Here is a 21,941-nt window from a genome sequence, read left to right on the forward strand (position 1 = left end):
TTGTTTGATTGCCTCCCATAATGTAATTTTTTTCTTTGCTTGATTCAATAAAAAAGACATATCATTGAAGCATGATTATAATAGATTTATTCTAAAATATAAATATTTAGTTTATTTATAAATTTTAAATATTTAGTTTTTCAAAGTGAAAATGGAAGCATAGTTAATGATAGGTGAGGACATTATTGTATACATTTTAAATTATAATCCTATTAAAAGAATTTGATATTAATAATTCAAAGTTTGAAATTTGTTAATTCTACAAATATATTTTATTTTTTTTATTTCAAAGATAAAAATAATGAAAAGGAGGATTCTCTAAAAAAATCAGTACCATAAATTTTGATAATTTATTTGCTAACTTTCACTTTAAAGTGATTTTAAATTTATAATCCAATTTTAGTTATGAATTTATAAATAAGTTTCTTTGATTTTTAAAATAGGAATTTTGTAATTTATAGATTTGGTAATTAGATAAGTAAAAAAAAAGTCTTTAAAATTTTAATAAAGTCCAATGGTTTTAAAAGAGCCTACTAAGAATTAAATTTTACATCTATTCCTATAAGAGATGAGGCTAGAATCATAGCTCAAATGATGTTCATTGAATAAAATTTTCTAAATCTCAAATTCTTAATCAAAGAGTATTAGCTTACACTTATCTAAGTTTAAAATAAAAATAATTTAAATTTATTAAACCATTCATATAGAAAATAATAATTTTGCTACTAGATAATATACAATAAATTTGATTTGACGGTTGATTGAAAGACATTAAATTAAGTAAAAATGCTATTTATAATGAATGAATGCATATTATATTACTATAATCTCCTATCTTAAAAACTGATTTTATCAAGCTTGATTTTTTGACATTATACATCCAAAATCTCATTATAGTCTATCAATTAAATTTAATTATATGAATGAATGTATATTATATTAATTTATAAAATATATATTACATTAATATAATACAATAAATTTATCTAATTTAAACTTTCAAAAAGGTGATCAATTACTATTAGTGTAAAAAGTGTAAAGAAAAAAAATTGTTCATTTATTAAAAAATTGAGTGTCAATTTTATTTATTGATTAAAAATTAAAGTTTTTCTTTTTTTTTTGGAGACAAGATTAAAAATTAAAGTTTTAATAATTGTATATGAAAGTTATAATAAAAAAATAAAGCTAAATCATTTGTAGAGCCCACCACAAACATCAATATGTAAATTTCAATTTTAAAAAAAATGGAAAAATAAATTCTAGATGTGACAATGTATAAAAATATGTTTTTTTATAAAAATATATTGTTAATGTGACATGATGTCACTAGTAATAATAAATGATGTACTTTATATTCTATGCATAATAGTAAAATAAATTGAAGTTAAAAGATGATTTGACATTTGCTGATGTAATTATTTTGTATTTTTTGTTGACAAAAAATGAATTTTATGTCTATTGAAAATAATATAGACCAATCATATGACAAATAAATCAGTTTTCAAATAACTTTTACTAAAAATTTTGTATAAACTTAATTTTAGTTTGAATTTTTTTAAAAATTGATTGGTTGGGAAGGACAATGATTAATAACTATTTAAGCCATTTAAAAACATAATGATTGCTATAGTTTCCTTGCCATGGCAGGAACTAATAATAAAAGCTCAAAATAATGTTACTCCCTAATCACTATGAGAATACAGTTACCCATAGTCAAAACTGCTACTTAAATAGATACTCTGCAATTTTCTCATCACTTGTGATAACCAGATGACGAATCCTTGCTTCAAGGTCCCCTCTTTCCTCACTTTACTAACAGAGCTCATTGATCAAAACCTCTTGCTTTGCATTCTAATTCAAGCATTTCTAAACACTCCCTGTAGAAATTTGCATTAAAGGGATCAAGAAGGACAAGATTTTATATAATTTTGTGGAATGCATATAGCATTGAGCAAACACAATCTGAGGATCATGCAGATACAAATATGCAATGCATGACAAAAAAGACGGTAGATTTTCATCTCTTCAAATCCTGACTTCCTTATATACAGAGTTACAAGCATACCCCTGAACCAATTTACTCAACATCGCTTCAACTATTAAATGTGTTATGAATTTAATGCAATGTCTACATAAATGCAGCGACAGATTTATACACAATTAGGCATATCAAAGAAAAGTTGTAACAATCAACTGAGTAAAATACAAACAAAGATTTTGTACTAGAAAGATTAGCAAAGGTTCTGAATTTGTCTGATTCAACTCATCACAACCAGAAACCCATACAAGTTACAATTATACGTACTGCTAGGCTCAATAAGTTTCTGGATCAAGAGAGAAGAGAGACCAATGATACAAATTCTGCAGTTGCTCGTCCTTTAGACTTTGTATTAATGACAAAATGCTCCGGGTATCTTCTAAGAAGTGAAAGAAGCCCAAACCAAGGCCTACCCTTACTCTCAGAATCATTCCAGTCCTCTGCTGACAAAAATCTTCGTATTCTACTCTGATGCCAAACTCCACTGTAATGATCAAGAAGCTGCACCATTAAAAGCACAAATAAGTCCACATTGCTAACAGCACCAATGAAATCTTGTTATGAAGCAATAACATGATGTACTAGTAACAAGCTCTAGATGTAGTGAACATTCCAGTCAGAAGTGCAAGCATTACCTTTAGAGTCTTTAGACTCTAATTAAAACTCAATACAGCTTCTTTGAACGAGAATGTCCTCCAAGAAGCAAACAGATCAGCTAATGTCTTTTTCTCTGGGATTTGATTAGTAGCTTATCAAATAAATCACAAACTTTGTGATCATTGGTCAGAGAACAAATCTACTCATAGAACAGGTATGGCATGCTTGTTATAGATATTAGAAACAAAGGGAGGTGAATATAACTAAATATAATTGATTTACTCTAGGGGCAATTTTGTTCCATGCACAACAGAGCACTATCTTAAACAATCATTGCTGAGAGAATTGCACACTATTGTAACACACCTATAGATGGCTGTCACAGTACAGTTCTTGTGTGCTGGTAGGTGCACTAAACAAATAATCAGGTCAGAGGTCCACAGACGTGAAAAACCCGCAAACATCAAAATGCAAATGACAACAGACTATAATCTTATAACAAATTGAATTTGCCAGTGATCCTGTATAGATAATGTCTGAATATTGTTCAGTCTCTGAGCTTAATATTTTTTAACACGTGCAAGTGTTTGTTTATACCATGGCAACTTGATGCTTGTCATAAAACTCTAATGTCAATGAACAGGAGAAAATATGCTTATTAAAAATATCAATGTAAAGGATAAAAAATACTACAAATAATTTTTAATGATGATAAAAATTAGTTTTCAATGACAAATGGTAATAAGTCGAACAATGATTTTACCAAGAAGTGGGAAGAAAACCTAGCATCAGAATAAGGAGCAGTCAATTCAAATTGACATAAATGCTAGCAATTGAAGACCATATACAAGGAGGAAACTAGTACTTTAATAAGTAAAGAGCTAAAAGAATATCATCAAAAAAGACAAATCTGAGATGTAAGGACATCACATGAAAAACAACAGATAATTCACTCATACCAAGGATACCACACTTTACGGAGGATAAAGTTAAGTTCACATGATTGTAGAGTCTACTCAATCATGCAATGCGGCAAGTAAGATTTCATCCCCCAAAATTATGCAAAATAAGGGTAGGAAAGACCAGGAGCATAACAATCATATTGTATCAAAAATCATTATGACAAAAGAATGGAATTTTTTGTTCTCAAAATGTTGATTACAATGGAGGTCGACGCTTTTATTATAGTTGAACTTAACTGGTGCAGTTTTGCAAACTGGCCAATAAATCAAGCGGCAACAGATAACACCAACAGATGGCATGCATAACCTTCAAGATATAAAACAAGCATACAGAAATTCTCATCCAAATGTTAATCTGAAAAACGAAACTGTGGTTGCCAGCAGCATATTCAAAAGCAAATTGAAGAACATAGTTTGGGGATGCAGGTGGCCAAAGGTAAAAAGCCAACAAAATGTGACTCATTCATTCACATAATTCACTGTTCCAAAACAATTTGTCCCTGTGACACTTGCCCCATTAATTATTAGTATGATAAGGATTGTAAAATCCTGTACAAGGGATTCATTTTGTCCTTGTCAATGATTTTTTTTCCATCTCTTCCACTTGCAAAGACTACATTTATATCCTTTACTGAAAGCAAAATGAGGTTACCATGTCATTAGTTAGAACATGGCCAGGCTTCAGAAAAGATTTCCATGCTCCTACATGAGACTGCCTTTCTTCAGGTTCACCAACAACTTCTTCTTCAGTTGTGTTAAATCATGCTGCAGATGTACAAGATGTTCCTATTTTGTCTTGCTAAACACCAAAATGTCATCCAAATAAACAACAAACTTATGATGTTTTATTAGGATTCAACTGCATAGTTTTATATTCCATTAGCTGTGTTTCACATGTACCAATCTCTCATAAGCATAAATGGTCCACTTAGCACTCACTGCATCTTAGTGATGCTCACAGGGATAAAGCATTAGTACTTTCCAAGAGGATCAACAATCCCATCACTACTCTACATAGTTTTATATTCCATTACCTATGTTTCACATATAGCCATCTCTTATAAGCATAAATGGTCCAGTTAGCACTCACCGCATCTAAGTGATGCTCATAGGGATAAAGCAATAGTACTTTCTAGGAGAATCAACAATCCCATTACTACTCCAACTCAAATGCACTTAACCATAAAGTTTCCACCAAGATCAAGCTAACTACCTCCTATGAAGTCCCAATGCTTCACTTTTGCAAGTGAAGTAAGCTTGATCTTGGGAGAGACTCCACGGTCAAGCATGCTTGAGTCAAAATAGTATTGGTATGGGTGACCCCTCGGGAAAATTTAATGCTTCACATCTATCAGCAAATGTGGTAGCAACCTAAGTGGGCTTAGTCTTGGTGGAAACTCCATGGTTAAGCATGCTTGAGTTGGAGCATACCAGTACAACCTCCCAAGAACACCTAATGATTTTCCTGTGAGCATCACCTAGATGCAATGATGCTAAGTGAACCATTCATGCTCATGAGAGATGGGTTCATGTAAACAACTAGTCATGAAATATGTATCAATGTGTTTGACTCAAAAACTATGAAGTTGAATCCTAATAAAACATCATTATTTGACAAACTACAAAAACACCACCTTCTTGTCAACAACAAGCTTACCCAAGAATGGCTTCAAGCCTTCATTCATCAGCCTCATGAAGGTACTTGGCACATTAGTCAGCCCATATGGCATGATCAGCCACTCATACAGTCCGTCATCATTTCCGAAAGTTGTCTTCCATTCATTCCCTTCATGGATTCTAATTTGATGGTAACTACCCTTGACATCAGTTTTGGAAAAGGTAACATGCACAATTATGGAAACCTATAGTTATAGTTGTCTTGTTTAAAGTACAAGAATCCATACATGCCCTCCATTCTCCTCCATTCTTCAGCACAAGTATTACAGATATACTGTAGGTACAGCACAAATGTTCATACTTTCCCTAATCAAACTCTCTTCACCTATTATTGAGCTTGTCTGTTCAACTAAACACTCACGTCATGACTCATTTTATGTGGTATTACGGATATACTGTAGGTACAGCACAAAGGTTCATACTTTCCCTAATCAACCTCTCTTCAACTATTATTGAACTTGTCCATTCAAATAAACACTCACATCATAACTCATTCTATGTGGTGCATATTTGTTAAACTCAATCCTAGAATTAAATCCATATACTACTGTGCAATAGTGGCAATTCTTCGGTATTCCACTATCCGTACTATCTTAAAATTCCTTCAACAGTACTTCCACTTCTAGCTCCTCAAGAGTTGTGCAGATTACTTTCTTCTACTATCAGAGACTTTAGCCACCAACACACAGTATCCCTGCAAGTTTCCAACTTCATAGAGAAAATTTTCAGCACTCCTATACATTATCTTGTTGTCTACAACGTTTTCAGCCTTCAATGGCAACAATTAAAACTTCTTTCTACCCTTGGTGATGATGAAAGTGTTCTTCGTCCCATTATGGATGGCACAAGCCACAAACATCATATTGGCATGGTCTACCCAATAACACATGAGAAGAATCCATTGGAATCAAATTACACCAAATTTCGTCAATAACAACCTCCAATGTGAAATGCAACAAATTACTATTCCTTCACAATCATCTGTTGATCCTTATGTAACCATGTAACCATGTAATACAGTGAGGATTAGAATGCAATACCAATTTCATGCCCAATTTCTCTACCATTTTTGTGTACACTAAATTGTTAGTCCTTCCTCCACCTATAAACACCTTACAACACCTTCCTCCAAACTTACACATGGTGCAGAAGATACCCTTCCTCAACCATGGTTCTTTGTCTTCCTTAGAGGCTAAAGCAACACCGAGTTCTCTCCAACTTCTGAGGCAGCATTCTCTACTTCACTACCTTGTGCAATATACACTCTTTTCTCCACTCATCCTTGTTCTTGTGCCACCTCTAGACACTCAAATGCCTTGTGCCCTGCTTCTCTACATTTATTATATGTTCCATTGAAAGTCTTTACACAAACTCCTCAACTTGTACCTTCCCTCTTCTTGGAAGTCTGCTCTTCTTTGGAGTCTCATGCACGACCATTGGATGTTGCCGTCACCCTCTACACATACTTTCATGTATTGTCATGCTTGTCATTCCACTCTTGCCCTTGGCTTGCATTCTCAGCCTTGGTGTGAACTGTTAGGCATCCTTGACAAAAAGAATCCAAAACAAATAGATCTCATCTTGGATTTGCAGTATGCAAACCATTCACGTATTGAAATGCTTTATCCACATCAACTCATTCTTAACCTGGTCTTTCTCCCACCATAAGGCCACATGCCCCTTTAGCTTAGTGGTTGCATTCTTGACTCTCTTAGGGTCTTCAGCAGATTAGAACTCAACATACTTCTCTAGATCACTAATCTAATCTAACAAATCTTCAAGATTCAAACCTCTGGGCTTAGCTTAGTGGTCGCATACTTGACTCTTAAAATGTGCAATGGACTCAAACTCAATAGTTATCTAGATCACTAATCTAATCCAACAAATCTTCAAGATTCAAATCTCCTACATAACAAAGGAGATCAAATCTTGGCTTACTTCCTGCTCTTAACAATGCCATAGCAAAATTATCCTTTGCAATTAGTTCCTCGCCACAATTTGAAGCATCCTTTGCATGTGGTTCCTAATCAAGGTCTTTCATCATAACTAACATCTTCAGGGACAATTGTTCTAGTCTCTAGGGCATCAAGCCTCAGTTGTATAGGTCTCATCATGTCAACCAACTCAAGATCATGTCCTCCTTGTTTTTTGCCACATTTTCTTCTATGAGGCTTTTCTATTATGGATTACCTACAATGCAACAATGTACAAAAATTATGTTATAAGTTATACCACTAACCCTTCATTTTGCCCCCCCTTGCTTTCTCTCAATTTGTTCTCACCTTCTTATAGAGATCCCTTGTTCTAGTAAGGCAATAATGACCAAAGCATGGTACAATGCCCTATGCACATGTGATGGTAACTATGGGGCAAAAATGAAATGATTCAAATCTCTCCTTCCTTATGAGTGGATGCATTCCCTTGATAAGTGCGGCGAGATATAAACTTTGAAACGTCTTGTGCTTTCCACCAAAAACCTACCTAAGACCAATACTTAATTACATTGCCCCATAATTGGCACACAATTCAATGTGTTAGCACAGTCTAAATTAGATTCTATTTGGCAAAAGAACATGACATAACTAACAAATAAGGAAACCAAATTCAATAATTGACACGTGGACATGTTCAAGGTCCTAATACAGTATTATGATTACAATTTGGGAAAACTATGATTAAGAAGTGATATTGCACAAGAGAAACACTATCTATAACTCAACATGCACAGTCAGCACACTGTAGTCAGAAAATTAATTTGTGGCAAAAATCAAACGCTTGTAGTACCAAATAAAACTTGAAAAAGAAAAACAAACATAAAGATAAACTTTTGGGTGATGCAAGATTGCTTTACCAATGAGATGCTTTTGCATCAAATGATCCCCCAAGTGGTGTCCAAGCTGAATTTGGTGTGCAGCCTCTTTATCTTACAAACTCACATTCCTTGGTGATTCAGCTTGACGTAGAGAAAGAAGCCCATATTTAGTTCATTGTTATTCACAGTGGGTAGCCTCTTTAATGTTCTCCAACAACAATGTTGGAATTCTGTGGCCGATTTTCTTTGTTAATTAATCAGCTCACTGCCTTCAAATTCTTATTAGATGCCTGCTCTCACCTCGTTCCTACATAAGGGGAGAGACCAATTTGAGCTCTACAATAAGACATAAACCAATAATGTATTCAGGTCACCTGAATCTCCATTAAAAACCTTTCAGCTCTATGGAGGCTTTGAACCAAGCATTTCCTACTAATTATTGACATCACCGTTGTATGCCCCAACCATCTTTAACATCATTGCTCATATGACCTTAAAATTCCTTTTGGCCAACTCCATGATGCCCTTTGTAAGCAGAAGCAAGAATCCAACAAGCAGTACAACAAACAAGGCACTGGTGAGAACTCAACTAACTTCTAATCTGTTGTGACATTTTCACACAGTGCCCCATTGCAAATGGGGACCCCCACTTTTTGCTTTCTAACGTAGTTGTCTTAGCTTAGTCGTCTAGCTAGGCAGTAGTTTTAGTGTCTTTAACCTCTTGCATGTGAGGGGTTGCGGTGCAACTTCAAGTTTAGGTCAAGGTATGAGTCCTAAGTATGATGAGTAGTCAAGCAAGCAAGTAGACATCCTTAGGTTGGAGCATAGAGGCAAGGAACGATCAAGAAGAGAGATGATCAATCAACTGAGATGATGTGCTTGATGAGGATCAACCAAGGTCTAAGTGATGATAAAAGAGGAAGAAAACACCAAGTCAACCCTATGAGAAAATCATTCTACACTTGGTGAAAGCATTGAAGTGATCAACTTAGGCATGCAGTGAAGTGGTCAACTCAAGGTGGAAGCAAGGAACTTTCCTTGATATCCCCAAACCCACGGCCTAGGTGGAACCCTTCCTTGGCACCTCCAAATCCACGGCCAAGGAAGGAAACTTCCTTCCCTCTCTCAAATCCACAGCCTAAGAAGCAATCCTCCCTTGCATGCTGAATTCCCCGGCCCTAATGAAACAATTCCCTCACCCCTCCAAATCCTCAGCCATCCTAAGCAAATTCTCTTACCCCCTCAAATCCCCAGCCATCCTTGCAACATTCCTTTGCCCACCAAAATCCACGGCCATGATGACTTGTTTCTCTTGCATGATGAAATCCACGGCCAAGGAAGAAAACCCTTGACCCCTCCAAATCCATGGCCAAGGAGTATTCTTTCCTTTGAATGCTCAAATCCACAGAAGTCATCAGCAAGTTCTTCCTTGGCTGGTCAAGATCCACGACCTCTTGGTGAAGGGCAGCAATTTGTCTATCACTTGGTAGAAACCTCAATCAGACCTGAAATCAGTAAAATCAGACATGAGATCAGAACTGAGAACATCATTTCCCAAGTGAAAATCAGTCATTTCCAGATCTAAGTGAAGGTTTGAAGGCAAGATTTAGGACAGTATGGAGCACTTTGTTGGCATAGTTCTTGATTTATATTTGTGCTCTTTTCATGTTGAAGCCAGAAGTAAAGCAATTGAAAGAGAGCAAGTGACGATTCTACAGCAATGAAGGGGTCGAGGAGATTCAATCACATGGAGAGATCACACTTGCAACATCAAAGAAGGCAACAATGCAATGAGAAGGAATTCAAGTTGTATGCTGGAAATCAAGAGGGAAAACACTTCAAACACACCAATGACGCATTGCATTAGATGTTAGAAATCAAAACACATGAATAGATTAGAAACTCTAAAATCGCCTCATTGTCCTCTATCTCTAAAGATCTCTAAGATTCAAGGTGGCCCTCACTTGGAAGAGCACTTGATCCTCAAGACGACAACCTAGAGAACGAGTTATATGAAAAATGCCACTAGAATCAAAATGGATGCAACTAGGATTCTAGTGAGTGCTAAGAGATGAAGATGAAGATGAAGGATGCAAGCTAGGTGATTAGGAGGCAAAGTATATTCCAAATTGAAAGCTAAGTATACTATGTGAGTTAATTAAACTAAGATGAGAATGCAAAACTTATAAAAGAAGTGAAATTAAGCTAGGATGGAAGATTAAAATACAACTAAATGAAGCTAAACTATGTGCTATGGATGCTTGAGGATGATGTTGATGCTTGGTGATAACAAAAAGAGCTCCTTAACCTGCAATGTGACTATAATTTTGATGCACAAAAGACTTGATAAATTGAAGAAGGAATGGGCTCTATTTATACGGAAAATAGAGAAATAGATGGTTGAGATTGAGTAATCTCAACAAGGGCTAGGATTGAAAGTTATCAATCCATGGGAGAGACTCAATCCAATCCCAAATTGACAAATGTCACCTTGAGAGGGCTTGAGGGGATGCTAAACAAGCATTAGATGCTAATCAAGCAACCAGGGATAACCTCAAGGAGTGACATCATGGATAATGTCATTAACCAAGGAGGCATGCTATTACCCAAGAGGTAAACTCTTGCGCAACATGGGAAAATGGTTAAGGGACAACCATCATGGCTAAGGGGTGTGGGCTTGTAAGAGGCATTAAATGCCTTAGAAGACTTTTGAGGCTAATTTGTAAGGCTCTTACAAATTTGGTGAACTCAACAAGTTAGCTTGTTGAATAAGGTAAGAGTCTTCAACACGTTTTGAAGACTTTCCCCAAATTTGGAGAAGTGACTCCCCCAATTTTAGGGATGGGGCATAATTAGGAGAATAGGACATGATTAGGATAGGATTAGAAGGGTTCTAGAAGAATGATTAGGGGAATGTAGGATTTTGCAAGTGGGTGAGGGAAAATAGGATTTTTAGTTAAATTAAAATAATTTAATTTAGCCAAAAGGGATGCAACTTGCATTTGTAGGATTTTGCAAGTGGGGGGATTTTTAAATAAATTTTGATTTATTTAAATGCAAAAGGGGATTTTAATTAAATGTAGATTTAAATAAAATGGGAAAGGGGATAAATGGAGGTTTTAATTAAATAAATAAGATTTATTCAATTAAATGGCTAAGGGTACTTAATCAAACCTTAGTTTAATTAATAGGTTAGGCTAGAGGAAATGGATTTAATCAAATCTTTAATTTGATTAATAGGCTAATTAGAAGAATAGGGATATTAAGTAAATCTTAATTTAATTAATTGGAAGAATTAGGGTAATTAAATGAATAAAATTCACTTAATTCATTGTGCAACTTTTTGGTGTCTACACATGTATAACAAGAAGATCCAAAAAAGGAACGATGGCGAATCAAAAAAATACAACCCCTCAACCTAGCAAGTGGAATACGTCAACATCGAGTTTTGATGCAGACTTAGGGCATTACATTACAAGGATTGCAATCATCATGAGAGAGAATCCAATAATGCAAAGAGTTGCTTTCCAATGAGGGATTCCACAAAGACATCAAAACATACAAAGACAAGCATAGAAGAAGGACTCTGTAGTGCAATGAAGAATAGTTCAACCACATAGAAGATCAAGTTACACAAAGCAGCAAAATCAAGCACTAAGACATGAAAAGATGTTAAAGCAATCTTAAATTTCCTCTGGAAATCCAAGAATCATTGCCAATACACGAAGTATTCAAGTTAAAGCTACAAGGAGGGGATCATGATCAAGCCCATTGTGAACAAAAGAAGATCAACCAAAGTTGCATGCTACATTAAGGGAGTTCTACACCAAGCATTGACATCATAAGGAAAAGATCAAGTATCATCAAGAAGAAGAAAACGGGGTTACACTTGCACCTTGCATTTTCAACATTGCAATACAAAGGAGAAAACTAGTTCAAGATTCCCAAACATGATGAGATGAAAAACAAAATGAAGGAATGCATCTCCTGAGCAAATAGTTTTAGAAGAGTTAATCAAAGCTAGAAGATGATGCAATTTGAGAATATCTCCCACCATCATCTCATTCATCGCGGGCTTAGAAATGTTGAATATCAAGAGATATTGCCCGAATCACAAACACTTGTGATGATCTACAAGAGGAACAAGCTGAGGTGGCGCTTAGTCATCTTCAACCTATTGATGTGTTTTTCAAGCACATGCAAACACAGAATAAAATACCCAAAAGTATCTTATCCTCTCTTGATCAAAGTCTCTCAAATGCTGAAGATTTGCATGAGGATCACTTGAGAGATAACTCCAAGGTTCTTCAATGTTGGGTCACGACGTGTGGATAAGCTCGTTGGTTTGATGTGATTATGCTATAATCACAAAGGGACTTATGTTGAATTGTTGAATGCTTGAATCACTGGAACTTAGATCCTAAATACTTGCTTGGAGAATAAAGAAAGAGCAAAAGGCATGGGGTTAGGGAGTCTATTCTAATCCTAAGAATGCAAGAGAAGAGTAAATGATTCAATGGAATCCTACAGGGCAAGGTCTCACCATCAAACTGAACAATTTGACACAAGCTTGGTGCAATCTTCTAAGGTGCAATTCAAAGATGTTCAAATCATTATCACCAAACATTGATTACCATTCAAGTTAATGCATAAACAATGGATATATAACAATTTGAACTTAAGCTCATATCATTCCAGTTGACCACGCAAGGCACACTTACAATCAATAAGAGGTTAATGTTATGGACTAAACAGATTCCACAAAAAACATTCAACAAATTCCTCCATTCAATCTAATCAACATGAAAGCAAATGAGTTGAGAAGTAGAGACCATGCAGCTTGTTGAAATGACACATTAATTCACCATAACTTCAATGAAATCATAGGCTATTTACAACAAGATTTTGGCAACAATCTTTGACTTCTCCTAATCTACTCTAACTGCTAATCTACTACTAATTCTCTACTACTGACTATTTGCTATTCACTATTAACTCTTAATTATCTTCCCCTTTACAAATGAAGAGCTTGAGCTTTATATAGAGAGCTCATTACAATGAGTGGCCTAGATTGATTCTCCATCAATGGCCCAGATTTTACGAATGAAACCCTAATTAGGGTTTGTTGCAACAAACTCAACTCTGGCCAATGAGATAATTACATTTTGGTTCAATACTAAATGTGAACCAATAGGAAACAGGGGTAGGTGCCTTGAATTTTGTGCCTCCATATGATGATCTTGGTTCATTGAATCCAGACATGCTGATGTGGAACTTCGCTGATTGGTGGAGTGGTGACTAGGACGCCACCTCATCTTGCACTTGTAGACTTGGTAGATCATCATGAATGAATATTGAGCAATATCTCTTGATACTCAACATTATCCAGTTTCAACGGTGATGATGATGATCTTCTAACTTTGATTAACTCTTCTGAAACTATATGCTTCCTTGATTATGCTTGATATAGACTGTGTGATGACCTTGGTTGATCCTCCCTTGTTCATGATACACTTGACTAATGGTACACCTGATCTAGTTTAACTCCTCAATGTACTGACTTTGATTCTTGGATTCCCGAAGGGAATTCAAGATTGTAAAACATTTCTTTGTCAAATAAGTTGTCTCCTCCATGCTCCAAGGTCTTGACTTCCTCGTGTTGATCTTGATAGCACCTTGGAATGAACTCTTGATCTGCCTTGAAGTGACTGTACGACTTTTCCTTTTTATGAAATCCCTTGAATGTCTTGAAGTCCTTCTTACGAGATCACCTTCCTGGATATCTTTGTGCTTGCAAATGAAGTTTTCCTCTTGAAGACATCTTCCTTCTATCTTTGAAATTTCCTCCTTAGGACACGTGTTCCAATCTCCCTCCAACCTGGTCCCTTTGTTTTCTTTCTTTATGTTCTGCAAAACAAACAAATGAGCATCAAACACACATGATAAATACCTTCTAATTTGACATAATCTCTAATTTTATGTGATTTGCAGGTTTGATAAGAGCATTTAGAGAGAAGGTCGCTCCTAAGGATAGGCAATGGAAGTCGGAACAATTCCATCAACTCTTCATCAATTGATCTCTTGCAGCTCATTCATTTATTAAGTTTTTTAGTCTCCTTGTGCAAAAACCATCAAATTACCCTCAATGAGTGCCTTAGGAGTGAATTCGCTCTCATGGGAGAGCAAAGGCAAGTGATTTCGCTCCTCTCAGGGAGCAAAGGAAGTAGTTTTCGCTCCAAGATGAGAGCAATGGAAATGGTAAGAGACTCACTTCTTTCAGCTAAATTTCACCAATCTTGCCCTCTTATACCTCAAATCATCACCTCTTTTATATGAAATGCTCAAAATTGTCATTAAAATTGCCTTGGGGTGATTTTCGGTCTCAAAGAAGGGCAATGGAAGGCAATTTCGCTCTCAAAGGAGAGCAATGGAAGAAGAATTCGCTCCTAACAAGGAGCAAAGGAAATTTTTGGGTACTTAGTCAAATTTTGCTCTCCATTTACTCAAGTCATCTCTTCAATTTAAGTCTTCACATGCAATAGTTATCAAATTCTCTTCACCAAACTTCTTGTAGATGATTTTGCTCCAAGGTGGAGGCAACAGAAGTAAATTTCGCTCCCAATGAGGAGCAAAGGAAGGATATTTCTCTCCAATCAAGGAGCAAAGGAAGTCGTTGCAATTTGCATACTTAGCTCAATATCATTCACTTAACTTCATTTCCTTGACTCAAACCTTTTAGTCTTCAGCCACCCTCACGTGGAAACATGTCAAATTGACCCCAAAGGAGGCCTTGGAAGGGATTTCGCTCCTAAACCAGGGCAATGGAAGTGTTTTTCGCTCCCACTGAGGAGCAAAGGAAATAGATTTCGCTCCAATCAGGGAGCAAAGGAAATAATCTCACACTTAACCAACTTTTGCCTTCCTTCACTTCAAATGCATCAAACCAACCTAGAAGAAGGCTTTATAAGCAATTTTGATCCTACTGAGGAGCAAAGGAACACAAATTCGCTCCTAACAAGAAGCAATGGAACAAAATTTCGATCCTAATGAGGAGCAAAGGAAATGAATTACAATTTGTAACTTATCTCCTTTTTACCCATTCCATCAACTTAAATACATTGAATCATGCTCAAGTGAGGCTCTAGAAGTTCCTTCGCTCCCAAAGGGGAGCAAAGGAAGTAGGCCTCAAAATCAACTCTTAGCCAAGTTTAATCAATTCCTTGCCTTTGCATCAACTTAGACCTCATGATTTTGCTTTCTTAGTGTGTAGATAAATCAAATTAGCCTTAAAGAAAGCTCTAGAGAGAATTTTGCTCCTGGAAGAGAGCAAAGGAAGTGAAATTCGCTCTCACTGAGAAGCAATGGAAATAGCTCTCAAGTTGAAGTTTAACTCACTTTCACCCATCAATTTTCATTCCATCAACTTGAAGGCGTCAAACCATGCTCAATGTGGGGTCTTAGGAGGAATTTCACTCTTAACTTGGGGCAAAGGAAGAGGATTTCACTCCTGAGAAGGAGCAAAGGAAGTCCATTTCGCTCCAACTAGGGAGCAATGGAAATAATCTTCAAATTCATCCTCCAGCTTGGTCTTATCAAACTCACACCTTAGGTTTAGCTTTCATTCATCAAAGGACCTCAATGCTTGCTTTGGATAGGATTTCGCTATCACCCCAAGGCAATGGAAGGGAAATTCGCTCTCAAAGGAGAGCAAAGGAAGTGTTTTTCGCTCCTAGAGAGGAGCAAAGGAAGTGACTCAGATCTACCTTCTTCCCTCCATTACTTAGTCAAAATCATGATGCATTGGATGAATTTGCATGATCAAAGCGATTGTGGAAGCACTAGACTATTTCAACATCCTCAAATATGCCTAAGAGGTTCAAATCGCTCCAAAATAGAGGCAATGGAAGAGGATTTCGTTCCTAAGAAGGAGCAAAGGAAGTCCATTTCACTCCAACCGGGGAGCAAAGGAAGTCACCCCAAAACTCAACCTAATTCAAGGCCTTTGATCAAAAATTGAATCCTTTACTCAAGCCAAGACATCTCATGATAGCTGGGGGCCATTTTAGGTGATTTGAAGGGCTAGAGAGGGATTTCGTTCCTAAAAGGGAGCAATGGAAGCAAAATTCGCTCCTAGACTAGAGCAACAGAAATTTTGGCATACTTAGTCAAATTTTGCTCCCTGGCCTCACCTCTCACTAAAGAGCAATTGGATTACTTTGAATGATGAAGGAAATGTTATTTTTTACACTTTCAGATTAATGTAGAACTCAGAAATCAGAATTTAGTTTCTAATTAGTTGTTTGTTGTAGAATTTAGAGACTTCTAGATTTAGGCATAACATAGAAATGAACAAATAAGAACAAGACACAATTACCCTGGGAAAACCTCCTAGGAGGAAAAACCCAGCCAGAAAAGATCCTCAGATCTGATTATGGTTTAGATTCAATATTCTGATTACAATACTTATCTCAAGTACTTGTAGAGGTCTGAGATGTTCACTCTTAGGGCTGATGAAATCTTCAACAAGTCTGCACTTTCACAAGCATTAGATCTGCCCCTTTAACGCACCAATCAGCAATCAGGTTCATACACTGGATCTGCACTTATGCTTGAAACTGATCAGTAACCCTAACGCCTTAATTCTGGAACAGTTTGCACTCCTTTATGACAGCATGTACTTGATATTGGCTCCTTCAATGGCAGGAATGATTCGCATAAGTTCCTTCTTCAGCCTTCACATTAGGCAGATGTATGTTTCACATCATTAGGCAGATGTATATTTCGCATCATTAGGATATATATTGATGAATTGAATGATGTGAAGATGTCTTTATTTATATGTGATGCAAAATCCATTTATGTCGGCCTATAATAAATTAATAACCTTTAATTTATTTATATCTCTTTTACCGAAATGCTTTATTAGATAGGGTCAGCCCTATTCATGTGAGCACGTTATCTTGAATGTAGCGTGGGGTTTTAGGAAGTGCCGTGAAGGAGAAGGGCCCAGCCCTAAGAGTGGCGTGTGAGAAGGGAGAGAAGGGCCCAGCCCTTGGCGGATTCCAATGTTGCCTTAAGGCAATTGGAATCCGCATTCTACTTGGTTACAATCAACAGGAAACACTTGCAAAGTTGACTAGGATTGGTGTAACAGGTTCCTACATCAAACCTCTTTCTCTCTATGCTCAATTTGACTTATCCTCTTCACCATCTTACCATTGCAAGCCTTGACCAATCGAGTTCATGACCACTCGCTCATCTTATAACACTTCATTTTACAAAAGGGCTATTCACCTGACTCCTAACCTCTTGACCAACTATACCTTTCTAAAGCAAAGGTTAATAGCAAAAGCCTCAAACTACTACCCTCGAAAGCAAAAAAAAGTGGGGGTCCCCATTTGCAATGGGGCGATGTGTGAATACCTCACAACACAACCCAATCACATCATTCCAAGTCAATGCATCCAAATTCATTGCACTTGACTCAACCAACAAGGATAACTACCACATGTGGAGGCACAAAGTTTGATGTACCTAACCTCATCATTCATTGGTCAACATTCAAAGGACATGGGTCTTAAAATGTAATTTTATCATTGGTCAAGCATTAAATGTTATGTGATGGGTGTAACAAACCTTAATTAGGGCTTCTATCTTTTAGTCTTGACCATTAATTTGGATTTGATCCAGGCCATTCAATTGTATTGATAGCACTATATAAGGCTTGCTCTCCTCATTTGTAAAGGATAATAGTTGATCAATAGAGTTTAGATAGCAAACAGTTAGAAGTAGAGTAGAGTAGAAGGAGAAGGCAGAATTTGTTGCCAAGCTTGTAAATAAACATCCTTTTCATTGAATTCATGGTGGATAGTGGTGTTTCTTCTACATATTGCATGGTTTCTTGTTGTACCCTCATGTTAGATGAAGTTCATTGACTGTAACGGAGTAATGTGTGGATGTTGATAATTCCTTAGTTCATACTATTTGTGGTTAGATAATTTTCAATTATAGTGCATAGTCAATTTGAACATTACAATGTGCTAAGTTCAATTGTGGATATGTTTATTTAAGTTGTGTCATTGTATTAGGTATTTGGGTGAATGATTCATGATATGAAAACCTTTCATTTCCCGTGGAAGATTGCATCGGTTTTGTGTAGTTGTTGGCAACATGGCAAAGCAAAGCTCGGTTTAAGGAATGTGTCCATCCAAGCATGATCCAGTGCTATCATTAATCTTAGGAGTAGTGTAGTCTCTCTAAACCCTCAATCCTTTTTTATTCTTTTTTTCAAATCAAGTGAATTTCCACGTTCTAGCCGCATTCCAGCAAGTTCATGCAAAATGTAGGTCCCCCTTGTGATTCCAGCAATATTATATCAACCATTAAGCTTATCCACACATCAAGACCTGACAATTGGAACCTTGGAGTCATCTCAAGTGATCACTTAGTTCAGCATTTGAGGAGATTTTGTTCAAGAGAGGATAAGATACCTTGGTATTTTATTCTATGTATGAAGTGCATTAAAAACACATCAACATAATCTATTTCTATTTCTCAAAGGAAATTTGGTCACCAAGTTGCACAGCAATGCCTACAAATGTCAGTTTCCATTCTTACTTGACAAGCTGATGCAATCCCTAAATTTGTCAGATCCTGGTGAAAGTCAAGCAGATTTAGTCCTGCTTAATTAATGAACACTGAAGGGACAAATCGCACGCACCCTAAACGGAAGTGAAGGTTTACAATCTACGATTTTGCAGACATTTCAAGGAAAAAACCACCAACCTCGGAATGAAGTTTTTCCATTGGCATCCATTCCCCTGGACCACAAAGATCTGAAAGTACAGTTGCAACAGCCGAAACTACATCTTTTTCTTCTGATTGCATCTGCTGAAACATATCTGCTTCATGGTCTCTCCTTCTTGAATCACCCTTTTGATCTGATCAGTAAAATAATATTAGAAAAGATGCATTGCCATGGTGGATGTAAAAATTTATCAATTACCAACTCAAACAAAATACTGAAATCTGGTAAGCTGCAGCATTTGAAGCAAATATCGTGAAAATTTGCTATCTCCCATTACCAAGCCATTTCTCATTAACATCCTATTTGGGCTAAGATATAAGTTTACAACCTGACAATGATGACTATTAGGGGATATAATGTTCCTCCAGTATTAACATAAAAATGACTTGGGACTAGCACGTGGCAATAGCTAGCCATACAGAAATTACTCCCCCAAATTAAGTCTCGGTTAGTAGAACATCTTACACCACTAATATTTTCAGGACTATATAATATAATCGAAGTTCATTTAAAAGCCTGGTCAGCAAGCAGGCTTCATTTTTGAACCGCACTACCAATTCAGTCCCCTATAGTCCCGGTTTTGGATCCAATTCGGGGTTCAGATCTTTGTGGGTGCAGACAGAGTTATGAATTTTAAGTTTGGATTCATCCATGGATGTACCCAGAAAAATCTGTCCTGCAAATGCAGAACCTAATATGTAGCCACAACAAATCTGTCAACATTTTTATATTTTTACTTTCTTTATTTTGTTTGTTTTTTGGTCCTCATGTTTGACCAGTCAACCTGAAAACCTAACCCTGAACCCTAAATTGAACCTCAATACAACTTAAAACGCAAAAACAAACACATTTACCTCATTATGAAAACAAAACACACAAACCAAATATACTTTCTCACTTTCAATCTTGCTTGTCATTGCACATATATAGAGCTGATGTTGATCATTGAAGGCTACAAAAATGTTCGATTGCTATTCCTATGCATGTACAATAGCCCATTCACTGCCAAAGAGATTATGGAGAAAAATTTCTTGGATTGAAGGTAAGTTTTTTTGTTTTTTTCCTTCATTGTTTGTTGTATAAACAAACTCTCTAATTTTGTTTTTCGTTCTTCTGTGTTTAAGTGAGTTGGACACTTTTTTTTTGGTTTCATTTGATTGCAATGTGTTAATTTTCAAACTTGTCATAGGAATTTAAATGGCAACTAATTCCAACTCCAAGGGCCAATCCCACTTCAAAATATACCCAAATTCAAACTTGTGGAAGTATGTTGAGATGATAAAATAGGTTCTAGGTGGTAGGGCATATGTTTAGGTTTGCAGTGAGAGTGGCATGATATACAAAAGCTCTAACAATTGGGTGGAAGCCGATTTATGTGGTATTCTAGGCATGGACATCATACCTTGCCTAGGCAAGAATGATGCACTTAAGCCAACAATTAGAGTGTTGAAATATTTGCAAGAGCGAGAGCAAGTAAAAAAGGTAATTGCCCTTGGAGCAGGCCATCCTTTGGTAAAGAGAGGATCTCAATCAAGGAGACCCCTCTTCCTCCATCTCTGAGCATCCTAAAATTGCAATAAATAGCCACCCATTTTTTACCACCCATGAAGAGGAGCCCACTAAACATAAGAGAACAACATGGGAAAGGCATTTTAAAATAAATCCCAAAAGATTGTCAGTAAATACATTCCAAGATTTGTCTATGCAAATGGGTTGTCTTTCAACATTATTCAGTCAACTTATTCACAGGAAATGGTGAAAAAATTAATGAGGTTCTGAAAAGGTACTAAAGCCAAGAATTTTTATGTGAGAAGCACCTTATTGGAAGGGAGGTGAAATTTGTAGAAAATTCCTTGCAACCCATTAGGGATTTGTGAATCAAGACAAGGGTGTCTATCACGTAAGATGGATAGAAGGATGCCAAAAATTGACCCTTGAGCAATGTTATTGCAATGCCTCCGAAAGGGGTAGTGCTTTTGAAAATCACAGATTTTGAGGGGCAGCTTAATGATACAAAATTTACTGTTGACATCCTTGTGCAGGCTATTGAGGAAGTAGGGCTTAAAAATGTTGTCCAAGTCAAAACAAACAACAACAAAAAAATTACAAAGTGGTTAGTTTGTTGGTTGAAACGCACTATTACACATTTTTTGGATACCATGTGTTGTCCACTAGCTCAACCTAATGCTACAAAAGTTAGGCCACAAAGTTGATTGGATCAAACAAGTATATCCTGAAGCCAAAGAGATTCCCATGTTCATCACCAATCACCATATGTTGCAAGACAAACTCAAATTATTCTCAAAATTGGAGGCTACTAAAGGTCAGTGAAAGAGTACAATTTATGTTTCACCTTTAGTAAATTTATAATTAGAAATTTACACATGTTTTGTTTATCTTTATTTTTTATTTTTTTCATCTTTATTTTCATATAGGTTACTCGTACCCAATTCATCTCCAACACAATTGTCTTGAGAAAACATGTGAAGGGCAAGAGTATCATATCCTTGTCTAAACATTTTCATTAATATTATGCCATCAATTCCCTTGCAAGTAGTAAATTGAAGATATTAGAGAGGTGACAGTAATTCAAACATTTTATATTTAAAAATAAAGGATGGAAGCCAGGTCATGGGATTCATTCCCAACCCAGCGACTCATTTAAAAACAAAGAAAGCAAAGACTAAGTTATAATTAACAACAGGGGGCAATGAAAAGTCATAACTATTGGAGGGAAGAAGGCATTTAATGAAGAGCAAGCTAGGCAAAAGGAGATCATTGAAAGGTTATTAGATATTTATTTATTACTTCTTTGAGTATAAACCATTACACTTACAGTCTGAGGGCAAAACCTCTCATGATTATACAATTAAGGATGAAAACCCTTAATTGCCATTGCTGAGTTAGGGATGAAAACCTCTAATTCATGCAGATCTGAAAACAGTTTCAAAGTGGACATACAAGAGGAAATCATTGTTGATGTAAATGGTGTCATTTCATAATTAGTTAATAGTTGACCACTTCCTAAAATGACCTATTCATATTAAC

The 21,941-nt window shown here is 36.1% G+C and overlaps 1 protein-coding gene across 1 annotated transcript in view; it reads right to left on the reverse strand.

The window, feature by feature from the left end:
* Nucleotides 1-2,071: 2,071 nt before the first annotated feature.
* Nucleotides 2,072-21,941, reverse strand: part of LOC131039064 (FHA domain-containing protein FHA2) — a 34,400-nt gene continuing 14,530 nt past the window's right edge. Inside the window, exons 2-3 of the mRNA XM_057971712.2 lie at nucleotides 18,872-19,026; nucleotides 2,072-2,539 (exon numbers count right to left, since the gene is read on the reverse strand). Coding sequence (XP_057827695.2) covers nucleotides 2,330-2,539; nucleotides 18,872-19,026 — 365 coding nt within the window. The 3' untranslated portion in view covers nucleotides 2,072-2,329. The remainder of the gene's footprint in view (nucleotides 2,540-18,871; nucleotides 19,027-21,941) is intronic.

This window comes from Cryptomeria japonica, chromosome 6 (assembly GCF_030272615.1).
Source record: "Cryptomeria japonica chromosome 6, Sugi_1.0, whole genome shotgun sequence".
NCBI lineage: Eukaryota > Viridiplantae > Streptophyta > Pinopsida > Cupressales > Cupressaceae > Cryptomeria > Cryptomeria japonica.